This window comes from Camellia sinensis, unplaced genomic scaffold, assembly GCF_055761805.1.
Source record: "Camellia sinensis isolate YWXY unplaced genomic scaffold, ASM5576180v1 Unanchor1, whole genome shotgun sequence".
In the NCBI taxonomy this organism is placed as follows: domain Eukaryota; kingdom Viridiplantae; phylum Streptophyta; class Magnoliopsida; order Ericales; family Theaceae; genus Camellia; species Camellia sinensis.
This window is the reverse complement of record NW_028128987.1, coordinates 23,474,634-23,487,762: the sequence shown is the minus strand read 5'-3', so window position 1 is coordinate 23,487,762 and position 13,129 is coordinate 23,474,634. Positions and strand designations below refer to the sequence as shown.

The window sequence follows — 13,129 nt, the reverse complement described above, 5'->3', positions numbered from 1 at the left end:
TATGAGAGGTTTATTGAAATGTAATGCCAACCATGTACAAAGTGGGAGATGTAAGAATTTGGGTCGAGTCGTTTGGGTCGGGTCAAGACCCAAATTAGGTGCCCATGGATGGCTTGACTAGTTTTAGCGAGAATAGACACAATCATTTTTTGGTGACTTGGTGACTTTTTATTTGGATAAATTTGTGTGTCCCATCTAAGGTGACCCTTGGATGTATATAAATACACCCAATTCATGACAACATATATTTTGTATCTCTTTACTCCGTCTCTTTCTAGTACCTACAACTAGTATATGTAGAAGACTCTTGAGTTGTGGAATTTTTTTTTTTTTTTTTTTTTTGAAACAGCCAAAAAACCTTTATTAATGTAAAACAACCAATAAAACAATTACAAAGATGAAACATCAACAAAGACCAAAGGTGCTAAGGTGCTAGCACCGCCCAAAGTTGGAGAGAGCCCAACCACAAAAAAGAGAACACAGATAGCACAGGGAATAGAAACACACAACAGCTATGAAAGTTACACACAACCCCCTTTAAGGCAGCATCTCACTTGCCTAAGAGTAAACATGAAATCCTGCACTAAAAAAAGATACTTAGAGTAACTAGGATTCAACCATAATGCAATCCTTACCTTTATCACTTCACGCAGCTCCACCAAATTAGAAGCAGATGCATTGAACACACAATCATTCTGGTGCTTCCAAACAGACAACAACACAACCAAAGGGACCCCTCTCCAGATCTTCCTCTCTACCTTCCTAAACCATTGACCATCCCACCATAAGAGAATACCTTTAACAGAGTCAGGTAGAGCCCCTTCAAGATCCCACCAACCCAATATCACATACCACACCCTCCAAACAAAGGGGCAAGAAACCAGCACATGATTGATTGATTCATTCTCAGACTTGCAAAAAACATACAATGTTGAAACATTACTTGGAAGGACTTCAATTCTATAGAGGAAAACTAATGTCTTAACTAAGCCTCTCCAAGCTATCCAAGTAAAAAATTGGACTTTAGGGGGGCATGTAAGAAAGCCACCCCAGTTTACTTACTCTTAATTGAAGGCTAACTGAAGCTAACAACCCTTGATAAATAGAGCGCACTAAGAACTCGCCTGAGGATGATGCTTTCCATACAGGGCAATCAAACTGATCTGCTACACAGATTGGAGCTGCCACAAGATAGTTTCTGAGCCTGATAACCTTAGCAACCTCCCAATCATACAACCTTCTTCTGAACAGAGACTCTCAATTCCCTTCAGAAACCTTTCTGTCAAACATGGATCAAAGTGATTCCTCCTTATCCACCACCAAGTAGTACAACCCAGGAAATTCATCTTTAAGACAAGAACTATTCCACCATCTGCCCACCCAGAAACGAACATTATTTCCACTCCCAATCTTAATCTGGAAGTTATTCAAGTAACACTCCAAAAGTGTACTATTAGACTCTGCAATGGTAATAATACATTTCCAAACACTAGACATATTATTAGTGGAAGAAGGAGAAGGAATCTAATCGCGGAAATCCACTTTATACTTACTACAAATAACATTTCTCCACAATGCATTCTTTTCATACCCAAATCTCCACCACCATTTAATTAGTAAGCAAGAATTAACCACCTTCACTCTTCTCAATCTCAGACCTCCTTGTTCCAAGCATTTAGTCAATTCTGACCATTTGACTATATGAACCTTTCTTCTAACTTCTGAACCTCCCCAAAGAAAAGAAGCCTGCAACCTCTCTATCACTCTAGCAACCCCATCAGGCATTTTAAACAGAGAAAGATAGTACACAGGCAAAGATGCCAAGACAGATTTAATGAGAGTAAGCCTACCAGCATAAGATAGAAGCTTTCTCTTCCATCTAGCTAGTCTGTTTCTAACCATGTCCAACACTGGTTTCCAAGTAGCTTCACAACTAGGATTAGATCCTAAGGGCATCACAAGATACAGTAAGGGCAGCTTATTCGTCTTGTAATTCAAAATAGAGGCAAATCTAGCCAAAGATTCAACAGGAACACTCACTCCACAAACCTGACTTTTATGGTAACGAATTCTTAATCCAGACATCACCTCAAAACACCTTACGATCCTCTTTAAGTTTCTTACCACCTCATCTTCAACTTCACACAAAAGAATCTGCAAATTGTAAATGAGACAACACCACTCCCCTAACACTTATTTTCACCCCTTTAATAACCTCCATATGATATGCCCTTGTTAATAACAAATTCAACCCCTCACCCACCAAGTTAAATAAGAAAGGGGACAGTGGATCACCCTGTCTAAGGCCCCTTTGAGGACAAAACTCATTAGTGGGAGAACCATTGACAAGCACTGAAATTTGAGCAGTTGAAACACACTCTCTGATCCATTCAGTCCAACGTGAACCAAATCCAAAATTCAAAAGCATTGAGTGAAGATATCCCCAATTCATTGAATCATAGGCCTTCTCAAAGTCAAGTTTAATGATCACACCCTTTTTTTAGACTTCATCCACCCATCCCCCACTTCGTTAGCAATTAGAACACCATCAAGAATATTTCTACCTCCAAGAAAGGCTGATTGAGTTTCACTAATCACAGAGGGGAGCATTGCTTTTAACCTTTTGATAGTGCCTTTGTTAGGACTTTATACACTGATCTAAGGCCTAAAATCTAAAAGACCCATAGGGTTCTCCTTCTTAGAAACTACGGTGATAAGGGAACTATTCAATTCCCTCACCAGTTTGTCATTCCTATGGAAATCCTTCATAAAATTGATCAGATCACCTTTCATAACCTTCCAGAATTTTTGGAAACAAAGAAGGTTGAATCCATCTGGACCTGGAGCCTTATTACCATCACAATCCTTTATAGCTACCTTAATTTCAGACTCTGAAAACTCTGCTTCTAACATTGCAGACTGAGAGCTGCTTTGAACTGATTTGAAAAGACCACCTAACTTGGGCCTAACCATCCAATCCTCCGCAAACTGTTGCCTAAAATGATCATATACCTCCTTCTTCACCATAGCAGGATCTTCAATTACTGAATCCCCTACTGTAAGGGATGCTAACTCACTTCTACTTTGTCTGGACCTAGCCACCACATGGAAAACCCTTGTATTTTTGTCACCCTTCAGAGCCCAATTCAACCTAGAGTTTTGCAACCACATCCAAGTAACCAACCTGTTTAGCCTCCATACCTCTTCTCTAATTGCTCTTCTTCTAACTTTTTCAATCGGATCAAGCTCTCTAATCTCAGCCTGAAGATCAATGAGATGCAATTCCTCCTCAAGTGCTTTCAATTTAACTGAAACATTTCCATACACCTCTTTATTCCATGTTCTAAGGGCCTACTTCAGAGCTTTCAATTTACTAAGAAATATAAATCCGACCCAACCAACTCCCACAGTATCCTTCCAAGATTTCTCTACCGGTGGAAAAAGAGTAGGGTGCAAACACCAAGCATTAACAAACCTAAAGGGCTTAGGGCCCCCAATCCCTCTCATCCTCTACCAAAAGGAGTGGACTATGATCAGAGATACACCTAGGCAATCCCCACAGTTTAAGCTTAAACACCTCCAGCCATCTTGGGTCCACCAACACCCTATCAATTCTACTCCATCTCTCCCCTTCCATTGAGTTACCCCATGTGTACTTCCTACCCAATAATGGTAAGTCATGCACTTCACACCTCTCAATAAACTCATTCAAATCAGCCATTTCTTTATCTCTCCTATAACAACCTTTCATTTCACTAACATACTTGATTTTATTAAAGTTCCCACACAAACACCAAGGTTTAGGAAAATCCTCTTTGAGCTTCAATAGGCTATCACAAAATTTCCTTTTAGCTCCCATTTCATTAGGTGCATATATATTCAAAAGCACACAATCAAAGGAATTAAACAACAAACCTGACAACAGAATAAACCTCATATTGCTGCAGCAATCTACCAATTGGAATACTTGAGGATCCCAGATACATAAGAGCCCTCCAGCTGATCCTTCTGAGCCCACTGCTATGAACTCAATACTATCCCTTCCCCACATTGCTCTAACCTCTTGTTCTAAGATGTTTGCCTTCTTTGTTTCTTGTAACAACAAAATATCCTCATTTTTCTCCTTCATCATCTTCCTTATCTTTCCTTTCTTCTCACTCCTACCAATACCTCTAACATTCCATGTTAATATCTTTATAAATAAACAAATAATACACCTTACAGACCCCTTTAGCGTTACAATCTATGCAACAGCCCCACTCACCCCTCCAATCCTTTCCTTATCTTTCATTTCAAGCTCCACAATTTTGCTTAGAACTTCAGCCTCTTTACCATTATACTGTAGACCCAAAAGATTTCCTAACTGTAGAGTTGTTTAGGCCTCAGTGAGAACCAAGAGACCTTCACCATTACCACTCTGAATGGAAGCTGAAAGTGAATCTTCTGCAATCGAACCTCTGAGAACTAACTGTTTCGAGGCTGGTTTACTTGTTGATCCTCCCTTATTTCCATATCTCTTCACTAGATCAAAAAAATCCTTTTTTCAGGGGTTGAAACTTGCCCTTATCCTTTTTAATCCATTTTTGCTTACCTTTATTCCTTCTATTAGTTTTCAGGTTCAGACTTTTAGTCAATGGGGCTTTGGACCCACCAGACTCCCTAGCATCATACCCAACTGCCCCAGCCTATTCAGTTGTGCTAATAATCTGATATGTGAGCCCATTCCCAACCAACCTATTGGACACCTGATTACAGCCCAATGCCACTTCCAAACTTAGGCCCGGCTTAAGTAAGCTAGACCCATTTACATTCGTCATGTACCCAGGTGTGCACACTTAATCAACACACTCTAGGCACTTGTCGGCACAACCATAATTTGGATTTCCCACCATCTTCATTATTTGGCATGCTTCTGTCATGAGCTGCTTTGCCATTACACCATCTAACTCTGCAACTATCGTCCCACTCAACCTAACCACCTCTTTGTCCACCTCCATGTTGTTCAGTTGCCCATCTGTCAGAACCCCTCTAGCCAACACATCACATTGCTCCAACTCATGAGCTGACTTAGCATCCATGTCATCCTCGTCTTCCTGCTCCCTAACGTTCTCCTCCGTGGCCTGATTAACCTGAACATTGGAGCTAAAATCCTCTGCCAGTTGTGAATGCATCTTAAAAACACAAGCTTCTGAACTTGTTTGGACTACAACAATCTGTTCTTCACACACCCTTACTGGGAAAATCATCCACTTCCACTCCATGTTGATCACTTTATTGATTGGCTCCATGCATTTCGTGACAATTTTTATCTTTTCACAAGTAAATGAATTTGTTTAACCCAAATCACCCTTAAAACAAATGATTTCACTTCATAAGCTGCCAATTCTATTCAGATTGAGTTGTGGAATTGAGAACTCTTTCAATCATTGTGATATGGTTATACTGTTGAGAAATAAAATCTTAAGTTACAACAGCATGTAGAACATTATTTAAATTCTTACTGAGTTAAGGTATGCTCACGATCCGATTTGCTTCTGCTTATATATTTTTCCAACACAAAAGAAGGTCAAAAGAGAGAAAAAAAATTCACCAACATCAAGGTTATTTTCAATAATTGTTTGGATCATTCAAAGGTTTCGCATAATATATTCGGATATATTGCTTATTTATTTTTTGCATCATGAGATTATTTGTGACGCTCATGACAGTTCTAGATTTTAGGGATTATAAAAGTTGTATGTATAAACATCATTAAAATATTTACATCATGCATACAAATTTTCTCAAGAGTACACTCCAATAGGTAATTATTGGACAGCCTTGAAGTATCATGTGATATTGTTCATGTGATGCTCCCAACTAATGGTATGGTGGAAAACTTTACGAGTGCAATAATGTTGACTCACTTTGTTAGCCAATTTTTTTTTATCAGCAAAAAAAAAAATTCATTAAAACATAAAATTAAAGGTACAAGAAAATGACATGCATCAAGAAAGATTCGAAAAGTACAATATTATCCGTATTACTGCTACTCACATCCATACAGCCACTCCTAAACCAATTAGGAAACAAAAGATGACCCACACTTGGTGTATATTACAAATTACAATCTTTCATTGATCGAAAATACTACATAAGTAAAAAATCACATTAAAGTTTAAGACTATTCAATAATTTTCCCACCCGAACATGAAATGTAGACCTAAATAATTAGCAACACTGACAGAGACAGATATCAGAGTTTTTGTTTTTTTTTTTTAGCAGTAGATATCAAAGCATACGTATACGTAATGGCACAAGATGGAAAATGTATAGATGGCACACCTCAAACAAGCTCACAGTGTGGAGACATTACAGGCTTGGTAAGATGTGAACGATCATACAAGTTATGACCACACCAACCATCTCAACTACCACCCACCTCTTTGCCCTTTCGCCTTCGCTTTTAATCTCAGAAATTGATCCGTTTCTGGTGGAATTCCCTTTAACCAACACCACAAAATTAGTTAGTCCATGAATAATGACATATTCATGAGACAAAATTAGTTAGTCAGTAATAAATAAAGACATACATGAAATAAAGTACAATCAATAATCTCACAAGAAATTTTTGTGATCCGACTTTAAAAAGTTACATTTTATGATAGTAATAATGGTAGATATCATGAAAAATCTTGTTAAAAAATTTTCACCATTAGATTAGTTTGTAATATTTTATTGTATATTATACAATCACCATTAAATTAGTTTTATGATGCGCAACATGACTCTTATGATAGTTAATGTTGAATTCTTTCTATTACATTATATTGGATAATCAATAATTGCGAATGTAAACATTATAACAAAATTTTATTTCAAATTTAAAAATAGTGGAGGAAAATTTTAAAATTTAAATTAATATAATAGTTATATCTCATTGATTTTTAATTTTAATAATGTGTTATAGCCTCATGTAATGAAATACAAATTTTCATTTCAGTCATAAACGAGGGAAGATCTTAACTTATCATTTAATGTTGTCATAAATCAAACAATGTGATGAATGACCAAGGTCAATCGGTTATGACATGATATCAGAAGCGCTACTGCAACAATTTAATACACGACGTTTAATAACTAACCACTCACGTGGCAACATTAAAAAAAAATAAAAAAAACACCAAGTGTGGGTAGGGTATGCTGCTCTTTAAAATAAAATAAAAAATTACTAAGAGAAATTCAATACAATAACAATAGTGGTCCCATCACCTATACTTAGATTTGGTTTGAGATAACTTAAAAAAGTCAAAAAGTCAAAAAGTCACTATCTTATTTAAGTTATATCATCTTATTTAAGTCACATCACCTCTCTATCACATCACTTCAAACTCAACCCATACCCAACTCATATTTCATAAAAAGTCAAAAAGTGCACTTATTTAGTTTATCCCAAACAACCCCTTAATCTTAGGGTAAATTACAAACACACCATCTGAGATTTGTTTAAAATACGAATTGTCTCTTGTAGTTTGAAAAATTACAAATACCTCCCTGCCATAATTTTTTATTTAATAGAATTAATTAAAAAAATGAAATTTTTAACTGTTTACCTATATAATAATAAAATTAACTGAATTATTAATTGAAATAAAATTTTAATATTATTTAAAACTGTTAATTAAGTTGATGATTTATTAATAAAATGACATATTTGTTATGAAATTAGAAATTAGAAACCACAGGGGACATAATGTAATTTCTAGAATCACATGGGTAATTTGTAATTTAAATAAATCTCAGTGGGTGTGCTTGTAATTTACCCTTAATCTTAATATAAAAAGTAAATTTCAAATATATTATTTGGGTTTTGCTTAAAATATAAATTGTTTGTAGTTTTAAAAATTACCTTCCGTCCCTTAAAATTTTTAATTTCATAATAAATGACCTATTTTATTAATAAACCATTAAATAAATTAACAGTTTTTAATGATATCAAAAATTTATTTTAATTAATAATTCAAATAATTTAATTATTATATAAAAGAGAAGTTGAAATTTTAGTTTTTTTTAATTAATTTTGTTAAATAGAAAATTCCGACATGACATTATTTTTAATTTTCTAAATCATAGGACAATTCATATTTTAAACAAATCTCAAGGGATGTATTTGTAATTTATCCAATTATAAATATAATAAATATTTTATATGGTGATTACAAATTATTTTAGAAAGGATAATTAAATCATTTCGAAATATATGAAGGCAAATGCTAATAAGTCCTTCCTAGGCCTTGTTTAATGTTGAGAAGTGTGTAAAAAATATTTTGAAAATATGTAAAAATGTAAAAGGTATATCATATATATATATATATATATTATTAAAAGTAGTGTTTTTTTCATGTCTAGGGAGCAATTATATGGCCTTACTTCTTCTTTTTTTAAGAAAGCCACATCAACATGTATTTTTTTAATTATATATAGAGTTTTACCCAAATCCAAACCTAGTTTAAATTATACTAATTTTATGTATTTTATATGGACTCTATTTGACAAATATTTCTTTTCTATTTATTTTTCATCGTTAATTGAGATAATTCACAAACTCAATACTAATTTTGTGTTCACGTTTTTCTTCTTAATTCTTTCAAGAGTATTATGATTTTTTTTTAATGCTAATTACCTTTTTGTTTCTTTTCTTATTTTCTTGTACATTATTTTATACCCAATACTAATTCTATATTATTTTATATTATGGATTTGTCATTTAAATTTTATAATGATTCTATATATGAAATTATATTTCATTTCTTACATTATTTTATATAATCATAATTCACAAGATGAAAACTCTGCACGACAACAATATTCTCAAGGAACCTCTAAAGTTTGAGTTTACTGTTGAATTACTTTTTCAATTGTTGAACAACAGGTTCTTTTATATCTTGACATTATATCACAGATCATTAACCACTTCACACACTGAGATGTACTTATCATTTAGATGTTTTCATTATTTTTTCTTTTTAGATTTAGATGTTGACATGTGATTCTTTTTTGGTTATTCGCTGTTGAATTTCTTTTATATAGTTAATATTTTAATTTAATTATTATAATTTAATATATATATATATATCATGTAAAATTATTATATAATAATCCAACAACAACATAATTTATATTTATTTTTTTAATAAATTTTATATAATTTCTATTTCTACATATTTTTATTTTCCAAATGAATATAAAAGAAAATTAAATAGTTAGAATTAATTTTAATTTTATGTTACTAATTCTTCTTCTAATTTATTATTATTTTTAATATCACAACGAGTATTTCTTTTACTATTTTATAATTTAATATATATCATACAAAATTATTCTATAGTAATTATACTTTTATAATATGATAGAACTAAAATTATCAAAATATATAAGCAACTTGTGTTACTTTTGTTAAAAAGAAGAGGAATGCTTTATGTGCTGCTACACTATCCTTGTGTGTGGAATGTTTTGTATCCTTATTAAAGTGGTGGGGGCTGCAATGGGTTATTAAAGTGGTGGGGCTGCAATGGGTCATTCCTAGTACAGTTGCTTATCTGTTGAATTGGTGGGAGCATTATTCTTTTGAGTGAAATGTTTGGTTATCCTTTTTAAAGCGGTGGGGGCTGCAATGGGTCATTTCTGGTACAGTTGCTTGTGCTGAATTGGTAAGAGAGTGGTAAGTTTAAGAAGCAAGAGAGGAGATTTGGAGGACTGTCCCTCTCGTTACCTTGTGGTTTATATGGAAGCTAAGAAATGATTGCGTCTTCAAAGAAGCTAAAGCTAATGTTTGGGAATTCTCTAACCTAATTAAATTTAGAATGGCTACTTGGCTGTTATCAACATCAAATGAGTGTCAGTACACAGTTAGTGATTTTATTTATAATTCCAACCAGGTTTGAGTTAGGGGTGTAATTTTGGCCCGACCCGGTCCATCCGGGCTCGGGTTGGGCTGGGCCAGGCCGAGCCGGGCCCATGTCAGGCCTTGTGGTCTTCCGTCAAAAAATCGGGCTGGGCGACGGGCCAGAAAACTAGGTCCAATCCCAGGGGTATTCGGGTTTTGGGCGGGCCAGTGGGCCGGGCCTCTAGGCTTGGGCCTGGGCTCGGGTTTTGGGCAGGCTTGGGAGAGCCTAAACAATTTTTAATTTTTTTTTTATTTTTTCTACCAAAATTTTATTATTTTTCATTAAAAATAATACTGGGCCTCGGGTGGGCCGAGCTTTTGGGCGGGCCTTGAGTGGTCCATGGGTTGGGCAGTGGGCCGGACCGGATTGCAAAATGATGGCCCAAGCCTAGGGCTGCAAACGAGTCGAGCCGAGCCGAGCTTTAGTATGTTTGGACTTATTTATTAAGATTTTAACGAGCTCGAGCTCGAGCTCAAGCTGAATAAAAATTTAACGAACTGAGCTCAAGTCGAGTTGGCTTAGGCTCGATTCGAGCTCGAAACTGTTCACGAACCTTAACGAGCTAAAAAATTTATAAATTCATACTTGCATGTGAGACTAAAGTTACAATTAAAACTTTGATTATACAATTATATATACAATATATATAAACATACTTAAAAAAAAGTCCATATTTTACTAAAATAATAATATCTACTTCCACTATTATATAAATGTACTATCTATAGTTAACTATTATTTACATTTATATTTTTTAAATATATAAATAGCATATTTCTCTTATTTTTTATACATATTTTTATATTATTTAGTATATAAATAATTAATATTAAACAAGCCGAGCTTACGATCTGAGCTTAAGGATGTTTGGGTTTGTTTATTAAAAATTTAACGAGCTCGAACGTAAAAAAAAAATTAACGAACTGAGTTCGAACGAGTTCTTACCGAGCCGAGCTCGAGCCTGTTCACGAACGACTCCGTTCATTTGCAGCCCTACCCAAGCCCTAGCCCAACGCCTCGGGCTGAGCTTGGGTCCGGGCCTAAACGGACTTTAACAGGCCGGGTCCACCTCGAATCGCGGGTGGACTTTGGGCCACCCGTGGGCCACGAGCCAAAATTACACTCCTAGTTCGAGTATGTATTGGTGGGGGTTGAGAGGTCTGTTGGCAGGGGATGTAGTTTGGTTTTGGGGCTGTTGTGTTTGTTATGTTTCTTTTGTTTTTTTCCTTCTTGGTGTCGTACCAACGTGAGTTTTAGTTTACAGATGATTGTGTGGTCCTTTGGATGCCAACTTAGTTGGGATTAGGATGAGTTACTATGATGTCTTGCTCTTGGCCTTCTTTATTGATGTATTGTCTCAACTACAAAAAAAATTAAAGTTTTAGAGACTAAAATTTAGGGATAAAATTATTTTTTAAGGACCAAAAATTTTTATTGCGAAAAGTATCGTTATTATATTTTTAGTAACGAAAATTAGATATTAGTGATAAATTATTATCTTTTTGGGATCACATTTTTTGTTTAAAAAAATAAACCATTTTGGGACCAAATTATTTTGTCCCTAAAAGTCTATTTATTAGTGATATTTTCAAAATTGTCGCTAAAAGCTATGTTTTTGACTTTTTAAGACGACTTTTTAACGACTCTCCTCATGACGATAGAAATTGGTTCCTAAATATTTTTTGCAACAAAATTTTTACTTTTAGAGACCAAAATATTGTCTCTAAAACTCTTATATGTTGTAGTGCTCATGTATTTCATTCTTGTTTCATCAATAAAGTGTCTTATTTTGCTAATAAAAAAAATTAAGCAAATAATTTATCTAAAATTAATATATATATATATATATATGTATTCAAGTAACAATTTTATAGAACGATAACGTCAATATTATCAAAATAAATAATTAAAATCATATTTTAATTTTAAATTAAAATTAAAATTATTCTTTTATATAACACATTGTACCATCAAATATATATTTTTTTTAAAAATAACACGTGCATTACACGGGTCAACTGCTAATTGATTTTAATAAAAGTATATTAAATTTCGTAAAAAAACTTCTTATGTTTTTTAATTTTTTCTGTCTTTTGCTGATACATCAGGGACATTTGTTAACTAGACCCATATAAATAGACAAATCTAACATCTAATATAAATAAGGTGCATATAAATGGTACCATTTGCAGCTGGGGTACTATTGCTCCCTTTGGTGCTGTTAACAAAATCCTCAAATACCTTTGCATCTGGTGAGTTTGGTGCCAAGTTGAGGAGAGCTGCAATAGATCACCACAGTCAAGCAGTGAAGTAACTCTAAAAACACCATCAAGTTTAGAAATACATATATAAAAGTTGTATTCATATGTTATGTATATACACATAGGATAAATAAAAAATAAAAAATAAAAATAAGAGTATAGTTAGTTAGAAAGAAGATTACCAGGGCATTGGGAAATATTAGCGGGAGTGTGACAAGCAGTGGGAAGGCCTAATGCAAGGGTAGCATTAATTTTAAGGCCGAGGGAAGGATCGTTTCGATCCTTGACTAAGATGCACAGGCATTTCTTGCTGTTTTGGAGGACTTGTTTGAGGCCAGTGCAACAGTCTAAGGTAGGAGCACCTGTTGCTTTTCCTTCAACGTATGGTAGACACGTGGCCAACCCCACCAATTGGGTTGCACATTCTTCTCTATCTTTCGCCAAGTCTGACTCTGCAAAACCAACCATCATCATCAACAACAAGCCTACCACCACTAAGCTCCATCTCTCGTATTTTGAGTCCATTTACAGTCTCGATTTAGAGAGAGAGGGAGAGAGAGAGAGAGAGGAGATGTTCTTTGCTTTTTACACTTTGCTAGCTACTTAGACTTATATATACTAATAATTTGATGTTGCAAGGAGGGAGGATGAAAAAATGAGTAATGCTGTAAATATAAATATATTTTTTTGGTGACTTGGCATAACGGTAAAGTTATTCCTAGGTGATCTGGAGGTCATGGGTTCAAGTCGCGAAAACAAGCTCTCCGCTTGTGAGGTTAAGGCTGCATACATCAACCCTTTTTCAGACCCCACTTCAGCAGAGTTTCGTGCACTTTTTTTTTTTTTTAAAGTGAAACACATATAACTAGTAAGAAAATTTAATAAGAAATTTGTTTGTATATAATATTTTTCTAAAAAAATGGTACATGACAAAAATATTAA

At 34.3% G+C, this 13,129-nt stretch overlaps 2 protein-coding genes across 2 annotated transcripts; both read right to left on the bottom strand.

The window, feature by feature from the left end:
* Positions 1–2,658: 2,658 nt before the first annotated feature.
* LOC145814135 (uncharacterized) lies at positions 2,659–5,261 on the bottom strand. Its single transcript, XM_082910662.1, has 3 exons — positions 4,849–5,261; positions 3,578–4,172; positions 2,659–3,351 (listed from the first exon to the last, which is right to left on the bottom strand). Exons 1-3 carry the CDS (start codon positions 5,259–5,261, stop codon positions 2,659–2,661), a joined length of 1,701 nt encoding a protein of 566 aa, XP_082766788.1.
* A 734-nt stretch (positions 5,262–5,995) lies between these two features.
* Positions 5,996–12,828, bottom strand: LOC114272286 (non-specific lipid transfer protein GPI-anchored 14). The gene is made up of 3 exons (XM_028213951.2): positions 12,370–12,828; positions 12,110–12,205; positions 5,996–6,482 (listed from the first exon to the last, which is right to left on the bottom strand). Exons 1-3 carry the CDS (start codon positions 12,710–12,712, stop codon positions 6,352–6,354), a joined length of 570 nt encoding a protein of 189 aa, XP_028069752.1. The 5' UTR covers positions 12,713–12,828; the 3' UTR covers positions 5,996–6,351.
* Positions 12,829–13,129: the final 301 nt, after the last annotated feature.

What these genes read in the sequence shown, in the direction of transcription:
- LOC145814135 (XM_082910662.1), bottom strand. Translation starts at nt 5,261, where the DNA reads ATGGAGTGGAAGTGGATGATTTTCCCAGTAAGGGTGTGTGAAGAACAG. An exon ending in TGTGCCGACAAGTGCCTAGA is followed by an intron (nt 4,173 to 4,848) that starts GTGTGTTGATTA and finishes ATGGAATGTTAG; the next exon opens with AGGTATTGGTAGGAGTGAGA. An exon ending in TGGACCCAAGATGGCTGGAG is followed by an intron (nt 3,352 to 3,577) that starts GTGTTTAAGCTT and finishes GCTCTGAAGTAG; the next exon opens with GCCCTTAGAACATGGAATAA.
- LOC114272286 (XM_028213951.2), bottom strand. Translation starts at nt 12,712, where the DNA reads ATGGACTCAAAATACGAGAGATGGAGCTTAGTGGTGGTAGGCTTGTTG. An exon ending in TAATATTTCCCAATGCCCTG is followed by an intron (nt 12,206 to 12,369) that starts GTAATCTTCTTT and finishes GATCTATTGCAG; the next exon opens with CTCTCCTCAACTTGGCACCA. An exon ending in TAGTACCCCAGCTGCAAATG is followed by an intron (nt 6,483 to 12,109) that starts GTACCATTTATA and finishes TGTTGGTTAAAG; the next exon opens with GGAATTCCACCAGAAACGGA.